Source organism: Monodelphis domestica, chromosome 1 (genome assembly GCF_027887165.1).
Source record: "Monodelphis domestica isolate mMonDom1 chromosome 1, mMonDom1.pri, whole genome shotgun sequence".
In the NCBI taxonomy this organism is placed as follows: Eukaryota; Metazoa; Chordata; class Mammalia; order Didelphimorphia; family Didelphidae; genus Monodelphis; species Monodelphis domestica.
This window is the reverse complement of record NC_077227.1, coordinates 619394716-619420749: the sequence shown is the minus strand read 5'-3', so window position 1 is coordinate 619420749 and position 26034 is coordinate 619394716. Positions and strand designations below refer to the sequence as shown.

The following is a 26034-nucleotide window of genomic DNA, read 5'->3' as shown; positions in this document are numbered from 1 at the left end:
TTTTTTTTTTTTTAAGTGCAGAAGTTTAAAGAGAGCACTTAGACACTCTCAGTGGTGCTTAAGGCATCAGATGAAGCTAAACTTCCTCCTAATGTAAGAAAAGAAATTGTAGGTATGATTGCCAGAAGATTGTTGATGATCTCTGAAAAACTGTGAATATTGTAAAAGGCCACAAGATTTAGAATAGGCAACTATTTTCCTGATTAATAAAAAAGTAGTTTCTTCAGACTTTTGGACAGTAAGTTTGATTTTCATTGCTGGTAAATTAAAGAATACATTATGAAAAGGCAATTTGAGAAGACCTAGGAGATAAAAATGACTTTATCCAAACAAACGTGGGTTAATGAAGGACAAGACATAGAATTGTAGAAAGTTGGAGTGGAAAAAAGATACTTTACTAACATCTGATACAATCTCTCACCCTCCAATTTAGAGATGAGAAAACTGAAGCTCGGAGCACTGAATTAACTTGTTAGGCAAGCAGGCAGAAGCATTTATAAGCAAGGCACTATGCTAGGCAATGGGCAAAAAAGATAAAAAAACAGTTCCAGCTTTCATGGATCTTACATTCTAATGAGACATCACACACAAAAAAACTAGGTATATACTGAGTAAATGGAAAGCAATCATGGAGGGGAAACCATGATACAAGGTCATATAGCTAATAAGTGTTTGAAAGTCTTTCTATATTATTGTGATTTTTTTTCAAGAAAATGATAGAAAGATATAGGCTAAATAGATTCAAAACTGGTTGAACAATTCGGTCTAAAAAAGGACGATTAATGACTCTATGTCAGTCTATAAGGAGGTGTATAGGTCTATTCTACTTTCAGAGAAATAAATGTAAAATCCTAAACTTCAATTAAATAATCAACTGCAAAGACAGCAGCAGTTAATGACATAATGTGCTAGCAAAATAAGATATTCAGAAAAGGATAAGTTTACTGTATTTGTAGTAACCCAATATATTTTAATAGCTCATATACAGATAATTAAGGACAAGGCATTTGTTTTTATTTGAAATATATAGATAATTACCACAATTACTCACTTTATATGTTCCTTCAGGAATTTACTTTCAAATGCCACCTCTTGTTCATTTAAGAAATATTTTTTTATTTGACTTTCTGTATGATTTGTTAAACACTAAATTTGTTCATTTTAAAATTTAGGCTACAAAGCAAATGTTATCAAGCTATTGAAAAGACCATGCAATACATTTCTATGTTTTCCCCTTTGAATTTATTTACGCAGTATTTTCCTATGGCCCACATTACTTTGTAAACCCATACCTTCCATCTTGGAATCAATACTGTGTATTGGTTCCAAGGCAGAAGAGTGGTAAGGGGGTTAATTGACTTGCCCAGGATCACACAGCTGGGAAGTGGTTGAGACCAGATTTGAACCTAGGACCTCCCATCTCTAGGCCTGGCTCTCAATCCACTGAGCTACCTACCCATTTGCCCCCATTCACATTAGTTTTAAATGGATTTTTTTTGTGTGTGTGTGAGAAAACATGAATAAAAGTAGGTCACGGAATTATGTGGAGGGGCTGTGACTTGTACCAATGGGAAGGAGTGGTCACAATGATGAAACCAGGACTCTTTCAACATATTAAAAGATATATATATATATATATATAGATAGATAGATAGATAGATAGATAAAAGAATATAGACTCACTCTTGTTTTTGTTTCTGGCTTTTAGATTGGTTTAACATTTTGGTGCCCAATTCAAAAAGGTGATTTCCTTCCTCAGTTTGGTTTTTCTTTGCTTGTCTTCTTACTATATAGATACAAATAGGAGACAAAATGAATAAAACTTCATTAGGTTTTTGTCTTAGATTTTTAATATTACTTATCACCATATACATATACTTGTACCATTCTACAATTTTCAAAATAGTTTATGCGTCTGATTCTCACAATAAAATCAATAATAAAGGCTAGAAATTATTTTCATTTCATAGGGAGACCATAGTTCCTCACAGAGTTTAAATGATTTCCTAAGTCCAAGTGCTAGAGTAAGCGAGGAATGTCAGAACTCAGATTCAGATCATCTCATATCATTCCTCTGTTTTTTCCACTACCCAGCATTGCCTCTGAAAGAGGGTTGTAATATATACAGTGAAAGCTCTGGTTCAAAACTCAGGGAATTAAAAAAGGGAAGCAATTTCAAATGAGAGGAGTACAATCATCCCACATATTCCATTAAGAAGACCACAAAGACCTATTAATAGTGCTGATCATTTGCTAATAGAAGACACATAAAAATGTTACTTCTTTTACAACATCATCTTTTTTCCTTCTGACAACTCATCTGGAACATATGGTTTCTTTCTTTGTGGACTTAGAAACCTTGTCAGTTTGTTTAAGTGCAAAGTTTTGGGGTTTTCCCACTTAAAGATGATTTGCAGCTATTTTGGACAACTGGCTTGCCAATCAATTTTGGAATAAAGAACACTTTTAGTACTGAAATTCTGTTTTCAATTATATATTATCAAGTCTTTAGATTAAAGGCATATTTTTAATAGGAATATCTTATCAAATTGGTTTTGCAATAGCAATTCCTTCTATTTAAATACCCAGTGAATGAACTGGAAGTGAATTTAGGAATTCTACTTTATATATTTTGCTAGAAATGATTAACATCTATAACCTTCCTTTTGTAGGATCCTTTCACTTGAAATTTTTTTCAGGCTCTACATTTGTTTTGGAATACAAATCTATTTTATCAGTGGAGTTCTCAACCTAAAAATAAGTTCCTTTATCTCGATGGATAGTTTAGTGATTTTATTTTAGTGATTTTTTTTGTGTATATGGTTTAACATAGCAGAAGGTTTGTAGAAAATATCTATTGTGATTTTTGGCAGCACCCATTTATGGCATTCTGTGTATATGATTCTATATTTTAGTCTATATCTATTTGTACAACATTGATTCTATAGACTAAGCTTCTTGAGAATAGGAGTTGCTTCATTTTTGTCCTTATATTTTTAATAACTCAAATGTCTGGCATATTAGTGGGTTCTTAATAGTGGTCTGTAGGACCTGCAGGAAAGGGTACCAGAAATGAGTTGGAGGGGAAATCAGGAAAGGTTTTATTTTGGAAGTGGCACAGGTCTTTAAAAGTAAAATTTCTCTGGAGTTTTAGCAGACAAAGTGTACTCTAATAGAGCACTTGGAAAAAAAAGTTATAGGGTGGAGGAGGAAAGTGGGTGAGGAGGAAAGTCCTCCATTCTTAAACAGATGGCAATATTTTAGGACATTTTGGAAATACTGCAGAAAGTTTTGGAGTAGTGCCAGCACAACAACTATGCTGCTGTATGAAAATGTGTCAGTCAACAGGGTAGCCAAAAAATAAATCCACCTGTACAAGAGGCATTAATTCCCTCCCAGTGCTACAAGCTGTTCTTTTGTGTAGCAAAGGGATGCTGAGAACCTGGCAGCATCAATAAGTACCATCTATTGTGGAACTCCATAGAATTAAACAATTTATAAAAGGATTTTTCTGGTTAGGGTTTTATCAAGGCAGGAAAAGTCCAAACTGGCCCCACCTTTGCCTGTTTCCTCATCTACAAAATGAGTATGGTAATAGCATGTATCTCTTCTTTCATAGAGTTATTGTGAGGATCAAGTGAGATAATATATGCAAAGCACTTTGCATCCTTAAAGTGTTACATAAATATTAATACCAGCTCAGTCTGATGAATTACAAAGTGGCAAAGAATTAATGTTCTGGAGAGGTAGGACAATGTTTTCTCTTCTGAATTCAAATTTGGTGTGGCCATAATCAAAGGGTGTCCTTTCAGACTTTCCAGTACAAAGAAGCAACCACCTTTATTGTAATAGATGAATTTACCTAGCTTTGCCTTAACTAAAATCTAGGAACTGAAAGAAACCACAAGAGAAAAAGCAAGAACTCCTTCAAATAATAATAACTAGGAGCTAGGTGGCAGAGTAGATAGAATACTTGCCTGAGACTTAGAGGATCTGAGTTCAAATGTGACCTATGATGCTCCCTAGTTGTGTGACCCTGGAGCAAGTCACTTAATCCTATTTGCCTCAGTTTCCTCATCTGTCAAATGAACTGGAGAAGGAAATAGCAATACACTCCAAAATCTTTGCAAAAAATACTCCAAAATAGGGTCACAGAGTTGGACATGACTGAAAAATGGCTTAACAAATACAGCATTTTTATGCTGCTTTTAGATTTGCAAGCATGTTATAGGTTAATCCACATATTAAATAACTTATTGTAGTCCACGTGCATACATATATATATATATATATATATATATATATATATATATGTAAAACTCCAAGTAATGTGTAGCCTTGGAACTTAGGAATAACATGTGTAAGAAAAAAAATCTTTGGAGAGATGATTTGTAAATATTTTGCTGATGAAACTAGGATATTTTCCAAATCTCATTAAGGATCCTCAAGCAAGACAATTAGAATGTCTCCAAATCTCATCCAGGATACTTGAAATGTAACTAGAAAGATAAGGTGGAGTCTAATTAACCAGTGTCCCTCCAAAGGGATGGCCTTATAACAAAAGAATAGACTGCCTAGAATCTAGAAAAAGTTAAATCTCAGACTATAAATCAGGATTTATCAAGCATTGTCCATATAAAAGTAACTGATTCTAAGAACTGGCACTGGTTATCTATAGTTCTCTCCTAGAAAATGACAATTTAGTAAGCAACTATATAGCCTGGGAGAAATGTCTTTTAAGGAGTTCCAATTCCAGTACCCTTTTCTCTAGTGGTATGCTTATTAAGAAAATTTCTAGTCTATAATTTGGTTTCTTCTTTAGTGTATTAACTTGAAAGGATGGAATTCCTTCTTTAAATGACCCTTTATCCTTACAGGCATGATTCCCTTTATAAAATAATCACTTAGTATCCTGGTTTTAAAATCGATTTTTTTCTGTGAATTTCTTTATACTGTTTCCTTGAGCCTCATCAATTTTCAGGAAAGTGATAATATTTTTGAATCCATAAAGATAAATGGATACACTTTGAGTTCACACTGACCCCACCCAAATTGCAGAAATTTTGCCTGCCCATCTCTGTCTTGGTTGATCATCATAAAAGTTGGTGATCATCATAAAAGTGGGTTGTATTTTTTTTAAAACCCTTACTTTCCATCTTGGTGTCAATACTGTGTATTGGCTCCAAGGCAGAAGAGTGGCAAGGGCTAGGCAATGTGGGTTAAGTGACTTGCCCACACATCTGGGGGGGTGTCGTATTCTTATATTCAAAATGAGTACATTTTTATGTAAAGACTTCAGAATCTACTTTAAAAATTGTAAATATGCCTACCTATGAAGAGATGGATGAGTTTGCATTTAAGCTGTTAGGTAAAGCATCAGGAGGGTCAGTACAGAAAAATAAGAAGTTTGTTTATTTTGAATTGAATATAGCACCTAAATGTGAACTAGTACTAGTAGTTATGAGATAAGGTTGCAAAAATAGATGACTTAAAGAAGATTTTAAGTACTATACCAAGAGTAGGACTTTATTGGACCATGGAGTCTCAGTGATTTTCAGACTGTGACCATCTTGTTCAGCTCAAAACTGAACCAGAATCCTCTCTACCACTTATCTGGTAAGAAGTAATCAGACTTTGCCAATCCTCTTGTACCACTACTTTCAAAGGCAACACATACCACTTTGGGGCTTTCTTTTGCCAAGGAAAATAATTGGTAGATAGTTTTCTTTACTTACATTTTTTTAGGAAAAATCTAGAGTATGTTATTAAAGAAATAGTTTGTGATTATTTAGAAAGCCAGATAGGGATCATTGAGAGAAAGCATAGCAAAATAGGTCATGCCAGATTAAGGTTATTTATTAGTGGAAAGTTTCCCTAGATGTAGAGCATGTCCTAGGTTAGTACACCTAGATTTCATTAAAACATTTGATACCATCTCATAAGATCTTCATGCACAAAAGGTCAGGTCTGATTGAATGATCTGACCCAGAGAATAATGATTAATGCGGGGAAGTTTCCAGACGTGAACTACAGAACTCAATTCTCAACATTTCTAATAGCAACTTGTATCAAATTGACAAATACTTGACTTACAAGTGGAGAGGAGGGAAATATTTAACATGTAAGGTGGCAGAATTATATTCCTGAAAGATCCTAAGAGATTAGAATGGTGGGTTAAATCTAATAAAGTTAAAGGTAAAGACTTTCGACTTACATAAGTTAAAAAAAATCTACTAAAGAACAGCATACAGGAGGTGTGTCTAGACAATGGTTAATATGAAAAATATCTGAAGCATTCCTTAAATCCCAGATACCAGAGAGACTAATAGATTTATTGAGTTGCAGTGGGCTCTATCAATAGGATGTTTATGTTAAGTTTGGCATCAATATAATGAGCTCCAGGATGGTGAATGGGGTGACTAGGTTGCCTCAAGTCAGAGAAAGAAAGAGAAAAAGAAAGAGAGAAAGAAAGGGAGGAAGGAAGGCAGGGAGGGAGGGAGGGAGAAAAAATAAAGGAAGGAGGGAAAGAAAGAAAGAGGGAAAAGAGTGGGGAGAGAGAAAGAGAGCAAGAGAGAAAGAAAGTAAAGGATGTAGGCAGGAAAGAAGGAAGAAATGAGGAAGGAAAGAACAAAAGAATCTGGGAATTTAAATGACTGCAAACTCAATATGTACAGCAGTCAAAGAATTGGTGTTTTGGGGAGGGTGTGAATTTTAAAACTATTCCACCCTAATTAGACCATTCTTTAGAAGATCTGATTTAGCTATTTCCTGATCAGTAACAATGGAGATACTTGGAATAACAGAATCAGGTCTTGAAACTCTACATTTCTCCTCCCTTCTTAGTTTAACAAGATTTAGAAGATCTGCATCAAACTCAAGATTTAATTATCTGAGGAAATGGCCTTCAACAGACATGTGCAGAACAAAGGACAGACTCCTGGGCTGTCCTAAGTCAAGTTAAGCAATCATTGGTACAGATGAGATGCAGGAAAGTGATGTAAAACTGTCTATATAAGGTATGTCACTTCCTCTCTCCTCCTCTTTCCCTGGAGAGGCAACTCTGTCTGGCATTCTGACATCTTGGGAGTGGTGGCAGTTATTTGTCTGGGTTTTGGCATTGAGTTTTGTCCTTGACCTGATTCAGGTTCAGGCATCTCAGCTGAGTCTCTTTTGGAGTTCAGGTTGATTCCTTCTTCCTTCACACTCCAAACCCTTACTTTCTAGATCTTCTAATACTCCTGCCCGGTACCAGCCAGGGGAAGGGGGTGTGTGGAGAAATCCTTCACCCTTTCCTTCTTCCTTCTTCTTAATCTTCTCCATTATATCAATTAAATCACCATAAAATTTCCAGCTGACTTGGATATTTTATTATTTGGGATTTCCCCTGGTGACCAATAAAATTTAGATTTTAAGTCACAACGCTAAAATTATCCACAAAGGGGGAGTTTCAGCCTGTAGTTTCATTGATGTGGAGGTTACCTTGGTGAGGAAACTCCTTCTACCAAAGCAAGTCTGCAACTATTCTTCAAATCAGTGTATTAGAATTGTCTGAAGAACTGAGAAAATATATGATTTATCTTGGTGACATAGCCAGTCTGTGTCAGAGATGAGATATAATGATCTTAGGCTGCTTTAGAAGAGGTCTTCTATTCAGAAAGAGGGAGATGATAGTCCCTTTTATTCCATCCTTTGTCAGACAAGTGGAATATTGTGTTTATTTCGCAAAGACCTAGAAAAAATGGAGGGTATCTAGGAAAATAACCAAGATCATGAGAGAACAATATAAGAATTGGATGTAAAAAAAAAAACAACAGTGATCTTTAACTTGGAGAAATCTTGAGAGTGAAGGGACAAACATAACTGTTTTTAAATAGTTGAAAGGCTCTCTCATGGAAAAGAATGAAATGTTCAATTTTATCCTCTGAAGATAGAACTAGTAGACAAATGACAATGGGGAAGAAAGACAGAGTTGGGCTCCACATCAGCAAACTTCTAGATATTTTGACTGTCTAGAAGTGGAATGGGTCTCCTCTCAAGAGGTAGTGGGCTCCCCTTTGTTGGGCAGTGGGTGATTATTTGTTGGAGGTGTTAGAAGAGGGATTCTAGTGTAGGTATGCATTAGACTTCATGGTCCTTTAAGCCCTTCCCTACTATAAGATTCTACTACTCTGTGATTTGTCACTTGGATTATATTTCTACTTTTTTTGTTAGAGTACCTAATTTTCAGAATTCACTAAATGTAAGTTCTTTTTTTAGTTAGTTGTAGTTTACAGCTAGGAGAGTTTTACTGAAAGAGAAATGATACAAAAAATTATTTAACAGTGAAGAAAATCCAGGAATGAGCGATTAGATGTTAGCTGTGGATTTTGAATGGTATAAGCATATGCTCCATCCATTCCAGGAAGTTTGGACTCTGAAGTTATAGTTAAATGAATAGCAAATGACAGAAATGGAGAAAAGTTGACAATTACTGTCTATACAGAGGTATTACATTTCTCATCCCAGCAAGAATATAACTGGTGAAGAGAAGACTATCTTTTACCTTTTTTTTTTTTGCATACCTCACAGTTCTAGGCAAAGTACTTTATACATAGTAAACCCTCAATGAATATTTTATGATCAATTTCTTGTTCTAGGCTTGATTGTAATATATTATATAAAAGGAGAAAATATGTTTAAAGAGGGCAGTGATCTGTATATAGCTTCAGGAGCAAGGGGTAAAAGTTACGAGCTCTAGTTTAAATAGAAAGGGCCCCTTCAAAGCTTGTTACAGCTCTGGAGAAGATTGCATGGTGGTGGCACTACCTGGTAGGGTCATAATGGGAGTCCAAAGGCATTTACTTCCCTGAACCCAAGTAACAAATGATCCTGGGGAAATTCCTAAGGAACTCGAGTAAGGGTATTGTAAAAGAAAGATTTGACTTGAAGGAATATTTTCTATGTCTGCTGAGTGTGGCTATGGGCATGACTAATAAAATAATCAGAATTAATTGATTAGCCTAGGGACTGTCTCATAAAGGAGAAGGAAATCACATAATTCATGCTATGTGCCAGGCACTGTGCCAAGTGGTGCAAATGGTATGATACAAATACTATTTATATTCTCACAATAACACTGGGAGGTATATGTTATTATTATCATCAAAATGTTGAGAAACCAGAGGCAGATGGAAGATAAATGGCTTGCTCAGGGTCACATAGTTAGTAAAGGTTTGAGACTAGATTTGAACTCAGGCCTTCTTGATTCCAGACTCAGTGCTCTTTCCATTATGCCACCTATGAACTCAATAGAAGGAAGCCTCAGGAACTCACTAAAGATGACAGATGGCAGAAGCCCATTAGCAGATGAAAAATAGCAACATTTGGAGGAGTCAAGGCCCCCCATGTCAGACTTTTAATGAAAACAATTTTGATTTCCTTGCTAGGCAAAGGTCAGAATGTAATAAGAAGAGTTTGAGCATTGGATAAGTGAAAGGACATTAGGTTTAGAGGCAGAGGACCTAGATTGGAATTGTGGCTTTCCTTCTTAACAATTGTGTGATCTTGGGCAATCTGAACTTACTAAACAGTTCTCAGCCCAGTTTGTTCCTTTGGAAAATGAGTAAGTTGGATGGAATGATAATAACAATGGCACTTTAAAGGTTGCAAAGTATTTTACAAATACAATTTCATCTCATCTTCACAACTCTGGGAGATATGTGTTATTGTTGTCTATAATTAACAGATGAGATCATGCAGCTACTATGTGTCTAAGTCTGGCTTTGAGATCTCTAAGGCGCCTTAATTCTAAATCCTAGATCTTGTACTATAAAGCAAAGGTCTGGATCACTAATGCAAACGAATGGCTCAGTACTATTTGGCACACACATCAGAGACCAAAGTCCTGATCCTATTCCCTTCACTGTCTATATATTTATTAAGCTGTTTGACTTAGATGTGACATTTCCTGATTGTCCTTGTCTCAGGTGTAATTGTTTAGAATATAATAAAAGTATTTAGATCAATTCACATAAAAATAAGTGAATTCCACAAATGCAGAATTTTACAAGTTGTTCTTCAAATTTGTAAGGAAGAATAATAATTTCTAATTTGCCTCTTTAAGAGAGGCTTTTATTTGTGATTTGGTTTGGACCAGATTAAGCTGAGTTCTGTGTGAATAACTTTACTTTTATTTCCTATATAGACAAATCCCAAGATACAACACGAATTCTCATTGTAACTCTTAGTAATAACAATTGAAATTTGTATTCAGTGACGTCCTTAAGGTTTTCTAAACCCTTTACACTCATGATCTCATTTCATTCAGTATAGCCTTTAGAGGTATAAACTATAGGTATATTGTTATTCCTTTTTCCTAGAAGGGTAAATTGAGGAACACAGTCTAAATGAACTTTCCTTTGGCAGTAAAATTAGTAAGTAGCAGAGCAGGGATTAAAAGCCAAGACTCTCTTGACTTCAACCCTTTCCCCCACTATATTTCGTCTCTTTTGTAGACAAATGTATAATTTGCACCACTTCAACCTCTATTAAAGCAGGCATGATCTCATAGGATATCACCATATTTTTGGAACAAGTGAAACTCTTAAAAAATAAAGAAATAAACAAACAAGGAAAAATAAAACAAATAATATTTTTTCAGAGGGTTAAAGGAGAAAATGATGGGTAATGTGCCCTTGACCATGAAAGAGGGAAGTTATCTATTATAAGGATTTCTGGATTTATGATTTCTTCAGTGTGGGAAACTCAAAATAAATCTCAGAATTAATTGACAAGTCCCAGAGAATTTCTTAGGACACTGAGAGGTTAAATGACTTGCCTAAGATCATGCTAATCTGCTTTTTCCTTGAAAATTCTCTTTCTCTCTATGTTTCTCTCTCTTCATTTCTCACCAAGAACATTGAAACTTACTGTTTGTATTAGTTGTTGGGGTAGAAATGGATAAAACTCTGCAGTTCTATGTCACTAGTTTTGCAACAATAACAGTTACAAAACTGGTTGAGTTCATCAAAACTAAATGTTCAATTTACTCAATTTTTCTAAATCACAATAGACAGTCATGTCTATCAAAAATATCTCAAAATCTTGGAATAATGTGGAGGAGCATATGAAACTCTTATGAAACTCTTCAGATTTGAGAATGCTTGAGTTTCAAATCTTGCCACTGATCTGTACTGGATAAAACTCTAGGAAAACTTACCCTCTCAGTGTCTGGGAAAATATGTAAGACTAAGTTGCAAGGACAGTTAGGTGCCACATCAGATAGAGTACCAGGACTAGTGTGAGGAGTACCTGAGTTCAAATCTAACCTCTGACACTTCCTAGCTGTGTGACCTTGGGCAGGTCACTTAACTCCCATTGCCCAGCTCTTATTACTCTTCTGCCACTGAACCACACCACACTATACAATATTGACACTTAGGTGGAAGGTAAGGATTAAAAAAAAAAAAGTAAGTTGAATAACATTAGTTGCAGATCTTCATTGGTAGAAGGAATTTCTTTACCATTGGGGTAAATTAATTTTGGGTTGTATTATAAAATAAATAGTAATATCTCTGCAAATTCATCTATTTTATCACTTCTGAGTTTCTAAGGGGCATAATGAGTCAAGTAATCACTCTGAGCTCCCAAGATCTCTGATCCTTAAATCAGCTTGGGCAGGGACCCTGACTTTTGCTTACCCCATAAACAGAAGTCAACTGTAACTAAGGTTCTCAGGAGGGAATGACTCGTGGGTCTTTCACTCTCCTAATTAAAGTTTGGGGACCTGGTCTAAAAAAGGGGAGACCAAACCAGTAAAATCTTGATTGAGATGGGTTGTTTTTCTAACCAAGATTTCTGGAAATAGCCAGGTCTCGTGGGGCAGCTAGCATTCCTGGAGTGTCAGAGAGTGGGGGGATCAGCCAGTTCACTTCCAGATAGGTCCTGCTCCCCAACAATGAGGAGCTGAGTGCTATTGACCCACCTTCTCCTTAAAATGCCTACCAGTGGGGATTGCCTTGCCTTTGCCAGGGAGTTTTTAAAAGGCTATCAGGTCAATCATAAGGAAGACATAAAAGACACATCCAGGCTTTAAAAGCCCTGGAAGTCCTCCCTCCTTGTCAGACCATGAGACCAGCCTACATGCTTCTGCTAATAAAAAATAAATTTTCCTTGTTAGGAGAACTGCTTCAGTTTTCCCTTAGTTCAGTTCTGCCCATGAGAATATCACAAGTCAGTACCAAATATATGTACATGTACATATAAGTATGTAAATATACACATATTTTTGTTGATACACATACACATCTATATAGACACGTGTGTGTATATATGTGTTTTTATGTGTGTATATGCTAGATAGAGAGGTGGATGCTTTATATATAAAATCGTCACCATCTGTCCATACATAGATATATGTATATGTACATGAATATAAAAATTATATGCATAACAAAAATTCTCAATATAGCAATATTGTGACATATACAAACATATACACATATACATATATGTAGAACTTATCTACTTTTCACAGTGACCATAGTGTAAGTAGGTTTATGATCAAGTAGCATAGGCCAAAAAAGACTAGTAAAAGGAGTATCTTTCTGATAACAAAAATCTAAAACATCAAATATTTAAATAAAGAAATGAACCACATTCAAATAATCTAATAAAATAAATGAACAACAAATCAATTATTTTAGGCATCAAATTAGGTCACGAAGCCCTTACCTTCCATCTTAGAACCAATACTTTGAATTGGTTCCAAGGCAGAAGAGTGATAAGGGCTAGGCAACAGGGGTTAAGTGACTTGTCCAGGGTCACACAGCTAGGAAGTGTCTGAGGCCAGATTTGAACCTAGGACCTCCTGTGTCTAGGCCTGGTTCTCAATACACTGAGCCACCCAGCTGCCCCCAAATTAGGTCACATTTTGCCCAACAACATGACAGAAATTATAGTTAATTGAAAAGACCACTGAGCAACAGTATTCATATCTCCTTACCTGACTTCAAAGATTTAAATAATCTAAGAAGACAAAAATGAGAAATTGCCTCCCTGGCAACAAAACTCCGATGAAGAGATTTTGCCTATTTCTCATTTGATTTTTCAATTGAATTTAATCTGAATCAGATTATGCTACTGATTTTCTGAATAATGTATTTGAAGTACAGTTGTACCATTAATATATGGTAGTAAGAACCAACCTTAGATAGGAAGGAGAATAATGATTTATTACACAAAATAGAAATTCATATAAGAATGATTTACTATACAAGTTAGTGTGATTAAAGCATAATAGAATCAAATACTTTGAAGTAAAAAATATGTGTTTATAGTAATCATGTTTATATAAGCTATTGGTCTGCAAATCATGATTAGCAAGCATAAATACATTCCCTGAGTAAAGTAAATGATATAGATCATTCAAAATAAAATACTTCTTTTAACGTTTTCTTATAATAATCACAAAATCCAATTTTTCTTTTCAGACATGAGTAAAAATTGAAATACAAATACTGAATACAAAGGAGATATAATCTAGTATGTAAATAAGATATTAATTTAACCTTCAAGAATTATAAATTATAAAATGAGACTAGAATCAAACATGTCTAATAGCAGTTACATAATAAACAGAGTAAAAGTAAAGTAAAATGAATAGAAATTAATTTTGAAATATAGTAGCAGAAGTCAGTTTTTGCTCAACTTTATTATTAGGTATTATTTTATTGTTTTATATCCTCAATATATTTGTTTCCTCGATTATCTGGCATTATTGGAGAATGATGTATTTGACAAAAAAAAAGGGATCATTTAGATACTGGAAGCATACCTTTTCAAGTGGTAATTTCTTTAATTTGATCATTTTAATTGGATTCTTTGTAAAATGTATTATACATGCATCTTTCTTATGTACTAGACTTGTGATTCCATTAGTATCTTTATCTGGGATGGAGAAACTACCTCTAACTATGCAGGATGACAACTTCACTGCAATAAACAGTCTTAGAGAACTGCCTGCCTATGGCACTGAGACATTAAATAATTTGCCCCAGGCCCATATGCCAATGTCAGCCCTTGAACTTGGTTCATCTCAGCTACATGGCCAGCTTACTATCTTCTTCTCTATGATGCATCCCTCTATGCCAAACATAATTTATCTATTTCTGTATGACTTAAGAATCAGCAGGATGGATATCCATTTTTGTACCATACAAATGTATTTAACATGGTTGAACTTTTAAAAAGCAAGACAAAACTGCCAAAACTTTTCAGTGTCCCTTGCCAAAGCAGGAGCACTGGGGCAAAGAAAAATGACAAAGGGAATTGGAATGGTAAATAAGATTGTGGAATATTTGGCACAAGGACCTCTTTAAATTTGCCACTTTAAAAAAAAAAAAGGAATTCAAGTTATAAATATAAAAATTAAGGAGATTGGCAGAATTCCATAGGAAGGGGAGAGTGGATAGTTTTCAAGTGTCCCCATGAAACAGGATACCAACAGTAAAGAGAAGTAAATAGGAAAGGTGTCACAACAATTTTCAAGGAAAGTTTCCAAACACTATCATGTAGGTTCTTCTTCCTACCCAGGAGGCATAGAGACTGAAGGATTTGTTTTGGTGTGTTTTATATTTGTCTTCCAGACAGAGGCATTTGCCCATTACTTGTGGGATATTTGCAAACTGTCTTCCCATGCTTGAAAAAGTTTTTTTAAAGTGTTTGAGGAATGCTTATCTATAGAATTCCTCTGGCCTACGAGGAGGATAAAGGGTCTCTGAGGCAGATGCGAGAAATAATCCCAGAAAGAAAAAAAAAAATCAAGGAAGTAAAAGTGAACCATGGAGTTGTAGAGAAGTAACTTTAGACTTTGATGTAAGAAAAACTTAACAATAAAAGCTATCTGAAAGAAGAATGGACCATTTTGTGAGGTGACATTTTCCCTAATACTAAAGATCTTTGTTGGATGCCTACTTGTTAAGGATGTTAGGGACTAGAATGTTGTTTTGGTTTTGGTTCAACTAGATGGCTTCTAGGGTCCCTTCCAACTCTGAAACTCTGAAATTCGGTAAAATGAAACCAGTCTTAGGTATTTGGTTGGGGAAGGTAGAGAGGACCTTAGAGATCACCAAGGCTGTAGAACAATTGTTATCTAAAGATTATTGAGAAACGTATCAATATATATCTAAGGGAGGTGAATGTTGCAAAGTTTAGCGATCAGCCCTTTTTTGTTCAACATTTTTATCTAGAAGACCATTCTGATTAAGTACTACATTTCCCAGAATGCTGGGACTCATGGCATTGAAGTAATTCCCAGGAAGACATTTTCCAGGATTTCTCTATACTAGTGATGGTAAAACTATGGCATGAGTGCCAAAGATGGCATGCAGAACACTCTCTGTGGTCACACAGCCTCCTTCTTCCCCCACCCAGAGTTCATTACAAGAAAGGCAGAGGGACTTGGGCAGACCTGCTCCTCTCCCCCTCCCCACCATGCCTGATGACATTTTTTCATATCCCCCACTCCTCTACCCAGCAACTCAATGGGAGCCTACAGGGGGGAAGATGAGTGGCTCACTTGCAGCAGAGCTGAGAGGGAGCAGAGCTCTCAGACCACTGCCCTCCCCTTCTCTACACTTGAGGACATTCCTTACTTCACTGGCCCCTCCAATCAGCAGTCCAAGGGGAACGCTTTCTCCCTCTCTTGTGTGGGGCAAGGAGGGGGGGGCAGGGCATGCCTGGCATTGGGTAGGAGGAGGGTCATGGTGCATGGTCTCTGGAGCAGTTGGACACAAAACTCAGTTGGGGGTTGGGGTAGGGAGGGCCTAGTACTCTATCTCTAAAAAGTTCACCATCACTGCTCTATACCTATAGAGTGGGATAATAATCCATCAATTGGCATGTATTAAGAACCAACTATGTGCCAGGAACTATGCTAAGCATTGAAGTTACAAAAAAAGACAAAATATTGTCCTTGCCCCTCAAGGGACATGTATTCTCTTCCATGAGATTATAAGCTCATATATATATGTGTGTATATATAATAGAAAATAATTAAAAGAGAAAGTTTTAGAATTAAGAGTGATTAAAGAAGGCATCCAGCAAAGAATGTGATTTTAGTTGGGACTTAAAGAAATTCAGAAAGTAGAGTTGAGGAGGGAAGGAAGGAAGGATGGGGACAGCCTGAGACAATGTCTAGAGTTGAGAAATAGAGTATCTTTTGTGGAACATCCAGGAAGCCAAAGTCAGTACCACTGGATTGAAGATTATATATTGTAGAGGAAGATGTTAAGAAGATTAGAAAGGTAGGAGGAGGCTAGGTTATGAAGAACTGTGAAGACCACATAGCATTTTGATTTGATTCTGGTAGCAAATGAATGCCACTTAGGGAGCCATATTGGCCGTTTATTGAATAGGTAGTGATATTGTTGGATCTATGCTTTAGGACAATTTCATTTTTATGGTTGAATGGAGAATAGATTGGAAAAGGAATAGACCTGAGATAGGCAAGCCCATTAGTAGTTCATTACAATAGTCCAGACATGAGGTGCTGAGGGCATGCACTAAAGTGATGGAAATTTCAGTGGAAAGAAAGGAGTATGTAATTTTTTTAAACCCTTATCTTCCATCTTAGGATCAATATTAAGATAATGGCAAGAGCAGTTTTTGAGCAATGAGAGAAAGGCTCCAACCTTATCTCAGATGTCAAAGCAATGAAACTTTGGAAGGACTGGTTATCCCACTACTCTGGGAACAGGAGGGGATGGGTCTGTATTTGCTTAGGAATGCATGGCATTACTTTATTTACATTTTGGTTCATTTCTAATTAAGTGTTCTACCAATTTGCGATGTCTTTTTCCTGGATTTTATTAGTATGATAGAAACCTAAGGCACATTAGAAGTTCCCAGTTTACATTTGATGAGACAACTGAGGTTATTACAAGCCAAAATAAAAATTCCTACAAGCTGAACCTCAATTGATATGAATGTAGAACTAAGTAGACTATGTGATACATATTAAGAGACAGATGAAGACATGGAAGACAGTTTATGAAATTTATAGAAAGCTTGGTAAAATACTTTATGATAGAATCAGGATTTAAAATTATCTTCACAGGCTGGGGCACCTAGATGGTGCAACTGAAATGAGTGCCAGAGCTGGAGTCAGGAAGACTCATATTCCTAAGTTTGAATTTGGCTTCAGACACTTAATACCTGTGACACTGAGCAAGTCACTTAACTTTTGGCCTCAGTTTCTTCATTTGTAAAATGAACTGAAGAAGGAAATGGCAAACCACCTCAGTAGTTTTTGCTAAGTAAACCCCAAATAGGGTCATGAAGAATCAAATATGATTGAAATGACTGAACAACAATGATGGACTAGACAATGGGGAAAAAAACTATAATAGGATGAAATTGAATATGTAAAAGTATTAAGTTCTACACTTTGGTTTAAAAAAAAATCAACTGCAAATGTAAGGCTGTAGGAGATCTGGTTTAACAAAAGTTCATGTGCAAAAGACCTAAAGGACTTTTTGGCATCTGCTTGCTTGTTAAAAATGAAGGTCAGCAAGATGGTGGACTCCTCTCAATGAATCACCAAGATCTAGTCAGGGAGCCTTTTGATCAAAACAAGTTTCCTGTTCCTAACCTAAGCCCCAGTTCAGATAGATAGGATTGAAACAGTCCTTGTTTTGGTTGGTAGAAATCTTATAAGAAATGCAGATAGATAGAACTGAAACAGTTCTTATGTTGATTAACTAAAACCCTCTTGAATAATTAGGATAATTGTTTTTGTAAATTGCACATTTTGCTTAGGTAGCCTTTGAGATAAGGTTGTAACTCTCAAGCAACCAGCCAATGGTGAATGAGGGGAAGGGCCATCTTTGCATCAGGGACTAGGATGAAAGGAGCCTGCCTGCCCCATACTTTGTACTTGCTGGCTGGCTGGCTGTAACACTTATAACACTGGCTCATTTCTCTCTATAGGATGACATAAAAGAGTCTTTGACACACTGATGCCAAGTTCTAGATTCCTTTGAATAAGTGGTCCTTCCCCTCTTAGCATAATATAAGTCAATAATTAAAGAATTTAAAGAATTGTCATCTGCTAGGCACTGTCTGAGGTGCTAGGGCTACAATGCAGAACAGTATTTATCCTCAAGGATTTTACATTCTGTCAAGAGAGACAAACATAGATACACAGACAGATAGATAGTGATATAACTACTAGTATATACAAAAGATACCAAATAAATACAAAATAATTTTTGAAGGAGGAGGTGCTTAATATCTGTGGAAGATGGAGAAAGACCTTGTGAAGGCAACATTTTAGCCAAGTCTAAAAGTATGCTGTGGATTCTAAAAGAGATATGAGGAAGTTGTCAGTCAGTTAATGAACAAGCATTAATTGAGCACCTACTATGTGCTAGGTACTGTGCTAAGCACTGGAGATTAAAAAAAAAGATTAAAACATTTTTCCTTGCTCTCAAGAAGCTGACAGACTATGCATTTCAGACAAGAGAAACAGTACAAAAGCAAAGGACACAAAGTCAGTATTGTTATATGGCTGTCAAAAGGCTTATTAATGCACAATGCTGCATTAATAGAGTATAAAATCCAGATTCATGGAAGTAATAGATAAACTTAACTATATTTTGCACTGGTTAGGACACATTTACAATATTATAGACTGTTATGGGTGTAGCATGCTTTAACAGAAAGATTAACAAGAATGTATTCAGGGTAGGGTGGCCATATATACAAGATAAAATGGAAGAAATAGGTGATATTTTACATTAGAAAAAAGAATTAGAAGCAGTTGGTAAGAGCAGAGGAACCAGAGTGATACCCTTAATAAGGAGAGTAGCCTGTCAAGAAACTGAGGTATTTGGAATCAGTTGATTCTTTCCAAGGTTCAAGTAATGAAGGCAGTCATTGTCCTCAGCCCAGCTGTTTGTAAAGACAAAACTAAAAATCTTTTTGAAAAGGTTTCTCTTCCACCTGTATGCTTATCTGTCATGGAAGTAATTGTAGGTAAGATGGATTATGAAGGACAAGGCAAAAAGTTATAAGAATTATGACCTTGCACAGGTGGGAAGGGACTGTGATAAAACTTTTACTGTACCAATGAACTATTACTCAAAAGAACATTGGACTTGAAGTCAGGAAGACCTGAAAAAAATGTAGTTTGCCTCAGACATTAACTAGCTTTGTTATCTTAAGTAAATTTCTTAACTTCACTGTGCTTCCATCCCATTAAATGGAGATAATAATGGTACCTACTTTATGGGTAGGTTGATAGAATAAAATCAGATAAACAAACCTTTGATAATCTATTATTAGTTATTATTACAGAAAGATCTTAAGAATCAGGAAGACCTGAGTTCAAATCCTGTCTCTGAAAGATATTGGTTGTGTAAAATGTCACTTAAAGTCTCAGTTTTCTGAATACTGCTCTAACTTATAAATTACAGAAAATATACCAATGTGCATTAAAGAAAGAGATCTCCACATCAGAAGTTTTCTATTCTGATAAAAGCACAGTCCGGTTCTGTATCCAAACAAGAAAATTATAGTAATAAAAGGTAGTTTAAAACATCTATTCCCAAAGAGGCAAGCCCAAATAGAACAAATCAGTAGGGGAAAGACAATCCTCAGTTGCTATTGGTCCAGGCTTTTGTCTGTCAGAAAGTTTGGCTCAGTCAATAGTGGGAATGGAGTAGGGAGCATATTTGTCTAGGTCAGTGATAGGGAACCTTTTAGAGATGGAGTGCTGTGCCCTGCCTCCACCCCCAGACCTAGTGCCATGCCCCTCCCCCTCACTGAGTGCCAGTTGCTCCCTGCACCCCTTGTTTCCACACATAGGGGAAGGAGAAGGTGCTTCCTTTGGGCTGCTGGGCAGAGGGGTAGGTGAAGTGAGGAATGTCTTCAGCAAGTGTAGAGGGGGGAGGAAGTGGCCTGAGCATGCCTCTCCCCTCTAGCTCTGCCTCCTGTAAGCTACCCACCTTGTCCCCTGTGTGCTCCCATTGGACTGCTGAGCAGATGGGTGGGAGATGTGAATAAATGCCATCAGGCATGGTAGAATGGGGAAAGGGAGCAGCTCCACCTGAGTCTTTCTACCTTTCTAAGTAATGAACTCAGGGTGAGGGGGTGGCCACATGCCCATAGAGAATACTCTGTGTGCCATCTTTGGCAACAATGCCATAGGTTCACCATCACTGGTCTAGATAAAATAAAATTAGTTTGGAGAAAGAAGCCCTTGAATTAAGAGGTTCTTGCTCAACAGTGGAAATGGACATTTTGAGAAGGTTGCCTGGCTAAATTGAAGCTGCTATTGTGTGGATAGAAGAGATAACTCTTCCTTCTGAGATTGATTGTGATTAAAGATATGGGGGGAATTAGAAATGGCTGAAGCAAGGCTGCCGGATACAAAACTTCTCAGTTTCTGCCCACAAACACAGAGCATAAAGACCCCCAAAAGGAAGGAATAGTTAGACTGAGACATAAATCCTGGGGCAATAGGCTTGGAGCCTGTGGAAAGGAAAGTAATTAATTTCTTATGAACAGTTTGGAGGAATAGGATTTATTTTCTTGTTTCAAGGCAGGAAGCAATATATAGCTTAATGAAGGCATTTTTGAAAGCAAGAAGACATGGGTACCTATGATTGACATTTTGGCTGTGTGGCCTTAGGCAAATCATTTAATCTCTTGGTATTCTAGTTCCTGCTTTGGTAGAAGAAATTTCCTCACCAAGAAGTCCCTTTCATGGATGAAATTACATGTTTGGACTAAAAAAAAAATGTCAGGTACCCATACATGGCCTTGTGTATGCCTTGGCACCTGAACCATGCTTTGAAGTAATTTAAATATCTAGGGGACCTCTAACCCAGGAGTCACAGAGTCACCTATCTGCAGAGTGGGGGTGCCATAGAGGCTAGGAAATATTATATATGGAGGCCATTGGCCAATCAAAGGATCCAGGGGGAGGAGCATGGGTGAGGTTAGAAAAGCCAGGGAGGGAGGCTCCTTTAGCTTTTGTCCAGTTGTTAGTTCCCTGGTCTCATTCTTTCTCTGGTCAGCCTTGTTGGCTTCTCTCTTTTGTGCCATCTCTGGAAGCAGTTCGAAGGGGACCACACTGGGCTGAAATCTGGGACTTGATCTTACTGTAAGTTAGAAAGGCTAGAAACTTCATTTCTATCTTTCTTTCTCTTTACTAATAAATGCTTACAAATTTAGTATAAAGCCTCCAAGATTAATTTTATTCATAACAGAAGGAAGCTGAGAATTCTTTTAGGCAGCAGTGAGGAGAGAGTATATTCAGTACTGGGAGGAATATCTGTGTAGGTGAGATCCTGTACCCATTGCTCTGACAAATGTGAGACCTAGCAGTCTCTTCTTTCCAAGGCTTCACCCAGACCAGTGACATAGTCATAACCACACTAATCAATTGGCCCATCATTTAGAGGTTTAGCAATAATTTCCAAAATTTTAGCCAACTCTAAGTCATTGAAGCATTTTCTTTGCTCATATATGGATGTAATTTTACTTCTAAACAATTTTATCTCACAGAAGTAATTTAATGTTTCAAGGATTAATCTGTTATTCCATTGTTATGGATATTTCTTTCACTGACTTGAAACAAATATTCCTCCTATCCCCTCCATCCTTTTTAATAGCCAGACATTAAGAGTTGTGACCACAAAATTCCTCATCCTGATGCTGAAATGGTAATGCATCTTTTGAACTTAGCTGATCCTTGAACAGCAGACACAGTTTATCATACTGAGCCCTGTGCCCCAAATCTTTCTAGCTGCCAGAGTTTGTATTTAGTTGTTATAGCCTTTAAGAAATACCTAGGATGACAGAATCAGGAGAAACCTCAGAATCTAGTTCCAACCATCAGGTTAGAGATTAGGACTATTATTTCTTGAGAATAGAAAACTCCTGGTTAAGTCATCAGCAAGCATTTCTTTTACCATTTATTTGTTTTTTATATGTAACAATATCACATGTAATATAACAATATAATACATATGATTTGTTAAATATGTAATAATTAAAATAAGAATGCTTATCCAAGAGAAATAATTTTTCACATTAACTATAACTTAAAGTATCTCATTTTCCCTCCTCCCTCTCCTTCCTCCCTAAGAAGACAGGTAATATGATATAGTTTGTACATATATTATTATATAATACATATTTCTCTATCATATTGTGAAACAAGACATAAATTGCTTCTGCAAGAGAAAAATTCATGGAGGAAATAAAGTAAAAAATCATATGTTTTAATCTGCATTCATGCTTTGTGTATTCCTTCCATGGCGGTGGATATCATTTCTCAGCAAGCACTTATTAAATGCCTACTATGGGTCATGTACTAAGAACTGGGGGTCTCCAGTGGAACGCAAAAATAGTCCTCCTTAAGGAGCTTACAGTCTAATGGGGGAGACAATATGCAAAAAAAATATATACAGTCAAAAACCTGAAGGGAATGAGAGAGGCACAGCACTAGCATTAAAAGGGTACTAAATTGCCTAGATCTAAAAGATTAATGATCTGGCCAGAGTAATACATCAGAGATAGAATTAGAACCCAAGACTTTCTGACTCCAAAGTTGGCTGTCTTTCCACTATATCCTGTTGCCTCTCTTACTAGAAAAAGATCTCCTCTAAAACAAACTAGACAAATGGGCAACACAGCCTTTGTCTGAATACTTCTAGTGATGGGAAATCTACTACCCTTCCCAAAGCACCTCCTTCAACTTTTGAATAGTACTGGCCAGAAAGTCGATATCCTCTCTAACTCATTGATAGGTTTGAGACCTGTTGGATGCTCTCAAGTTGGTTTAGCCAATCTTCCCAGAAACTTTTAACAGGGTGTGGCTGCTGTACATGCTATAGCTTCTTAGAGTCATAGGTGAGAGTTGGGTGAAAGGTAGACACCAAAGCTGGGTGAGCAGCCCTGAAAAGAGCTTGGCAAACCCTCTTGCCAGAGGTGTTAGTATTTCCTGAACACCTCCTATACCCCAAGATGTTTCCCAGTGAAATAGACAGATAAGAACAATTTGAAGAAATTTCTCCTATTGTCCAAAGTCTCCTCCATAGGTTAGACATTTCCATTTTCTCAGACCAGTCTTCATATGTCATACACTTGATTGCCTTTACCTTGGTTGCCTTCCCTTGGGCTTTTAGCCAGATTAACAATGTCTTCCCTACAATTGGACACCCAGATCAGAGCTTGATACTCCACATATGGTCTGACCAAAGTAGAGGGTAATAGAACAACTGCCTCCTTATTCCTGGAAGCTGCTTTTCTCTCTTTCTCCCTTTTTTAAACGTTTACTTTCTGTCTTAAAAATCAATACTGTATATTGGTTCAATATATAATTGGTAAAATCAATACTGTATATGTGGTAAGGGCTAGGCAATGGGGGTTATGTGACTTTCCCAGGATCACACAGCTAGAAAATGCTAGAGGCCATATTTGAGCCCAGGACCCTCTCTAGGCCTGGCTCTCAATCCTCTAAGATACGTAACTGCTCCTTTTTTCTCTTAATATATCGTAAAACCACATTTGCTTTCTTGGTTGCCAAGTAATTGTGGAAAACATCATCCTGCAAAGATCTTATTAGCCTTGATATTCCACTTCACACCACCTTCAGTTCCTCAGATTAGAGAGTAAAGTTATGAACTCTAAAATTTCTATTTCTTAAATGGGAGGAGGGAACTCAGAACATCACATTTTTCACTTGATTGCACTGCTGTGGGACTTTTCTGACTTTTCCACTATGTCCATGAGTCTGTTGTCTTCCCCAGCCCTCCTACCTACTACCTCCCTACGACCTTCCTTTTCCAGCCTCATTTCAACCCTAATATGCTGTCTTTCTACATTAGATTCTAAGCTCCTTGAGGACAGAGCCATTTTTTTTCCATTTATATCCCTAGCACTTGGTATTTGTCTAGCTTTATTAACCGCAAATTCCTTTTGTGTATCCTTTGCTTTGACTGAAGGGATCTATTTTCCTTTTCCCTCAATAGAGAAAAGGAACTTGAGTTGTTTTCAAATCAGGATGACCTGAGTTCAAATTTGAACTTAAGTACTTCCTTGATTTGTGATCTTGGGCAAGTTAACCTCTGTTTTCTGGGGATAAATAAATTATACATGTAAATGTATGTACATGTGTACATATACATATAATAAAATTATTGTGAGGATAAAATGAGATAAGATTATTATAGTCCTTCCCCTTTAGTGCTTCTGAGTCTTTCATTATTCACTCTACCTTCTCTCTATTTAAATTGTTCAAAGTACCAACTCAAGTGCCATCTTTTAAAATCTTAATGATCTTCCCATTATCATGGCAATGGTTATTTTCACATTCATTTATCATTTGAAGGTTCACAAAACACTCTCCTTACATGGACATGTAGCTAATAAATACTGGAGCCAGGTTTTAAATACATATGTCTGACCTGAAAAGCTTGCTTTTTAGTGTATCCTGACAATTAATCTTTCCCTCCTCCAAGTTTTATAACTTATACTTCTCCTATAGCATTTATCCCTTCCTACCTTGCATTATGTTTGTTTGTAGATATATCTGATATCTTCTAGTATTTGCTTCTTGAAGATAGAGAGTATAATATGCTTTATTCATTTTTGTATCCATCTCAAGTATATACCGTAGTGAATTTCAAACAGGTTTTCAGCAAATTTTGTTGCATTGATTTGAAGTCATGATATAATGTTTATAAATATGCCTTTGGATTAATTTGGTAATGTTGTATGTAAAGTAGAACTTTAAATAAAATAGAACAAAAATATAATAATAGATTTCTACTTACAACTGCTAACATTTCTTCTTAACATATATGGGTTTTGAGTTCTTTTTCTCTTTCTTCTCCTTTGGGTTTTTCTATTTACTAAGCCATTTTCTTTGGATGTAACTGATTTTAATTGTTTTTTCCTTTCCAGTACTTGTGATAAAAGCTTCCTGTCCTTTACTGATAACTGAAAAGAAAAAAAGTTTATTAATTGTATTCACATCAATCATTTTTGAAACTATAGGGACATTAAAATCTATAATTACAATATAAATATGAATTTAGTACAATTATCCAAATTCATATATTTTTACAAAATTAAGAATGGTTTTCTCAAATATTTGATTCTGTGCTCATTATTAATATGAAAGATTTGCATTGTCATTTGATGTACTATGCATTAAAATATCTACAAATAAAATATCAGAAATTTTTTAAATAATTCAACCACTAATGAGTTGGCACAACAGTACCAATTGTGTGGGCTGAAGGAAAGCAGATAATATTATTAACCAAGTGATATTGCTCAACACATTAAAAATTTTTAATGGATGGAAAACAAACAACCACTTAGTTAAAATCAAAATTTCCACATTAAAAACCCTGCTTCCATTGTAGAGATATCCAGAAGTTTGGGGGAGTCAAAACAAGACTTCTCCATCGAAGTGTACAAAATTTAGCTAACAAGCAACATAAACCAGAGATGTAAGTTCTTTACACAACACTAAGATGTCATGGGATGAGACTTAAGGGGACTTGCCTCTGGAATGGAATGGTACCCCTTATTCAAAAGAAAGAGGATAGGATAGAAGAGGCAGAATACCTTATATAAAGAAATTCAGGAAACAGCCTGGAAAAAAGTGTTTCATTCAGGATCAGAAGTGGCAGAAACTGAATTGATATTTTTATCAAAATATTTCAGAGACCACATAGACAGAAGGGAGAAATACATCAAGGAGTTTGGGAAATGCATCTGGTATGCAATCAGAATATAGTAATGATGGGGACTTAATGGGTTTTTAGTTATTTTTGCTAGAGTTCTCTGTTAAAAAGCATAACTCATAATTTCTTGACTTGTCTTAATGGCCATTTCATCCATCAGAAAGAAGAGTAACCAGCAAAGGAAAATCCATTTTACTCTTTTCTAACCTATTCTGGGTGTCATCTTATAAACAAAGAGATATTAGTTCCAGGAGGAGGGCAATGATTACTAGCACCAGCTGTAAGAGGA

General features: G+C 36.2%; 1 protein-coding gene across 4 annotated transcripts in view; it reads right to left on the bottom strand.

The window, feature by feature from the left end:
* SEL1L2 (SEL1L2 adaptor subunit of ERAD E3 ubiquitin ligase) overlaps positions 1–26034 on the bottom strand; it is a 166851-nt gene that overhangs the window by 107396 nt on the left and 33421 nt on the right. For 3 of the 4 annotated variants that reach the window (XM_056813864.1, XM_056813865.1, XM_056813866.1), the window contains exons 3-4: positions 24825–24990; positions 1684–1786 (exon numbers count right to left, since the gene is read on the bottom strand). In XM_056813864.1, the coding sequence (XP_056669842.1) occupies positions 1684–1786; positions 24825–24990 (269 nt within the window). The remainder of the gene's footprint in view (positions 1–1683; positions 1787–24824; positions 24991–26034) is intronic. The other variant, XM_056813867.1, reaches the window with a different exon arrangement.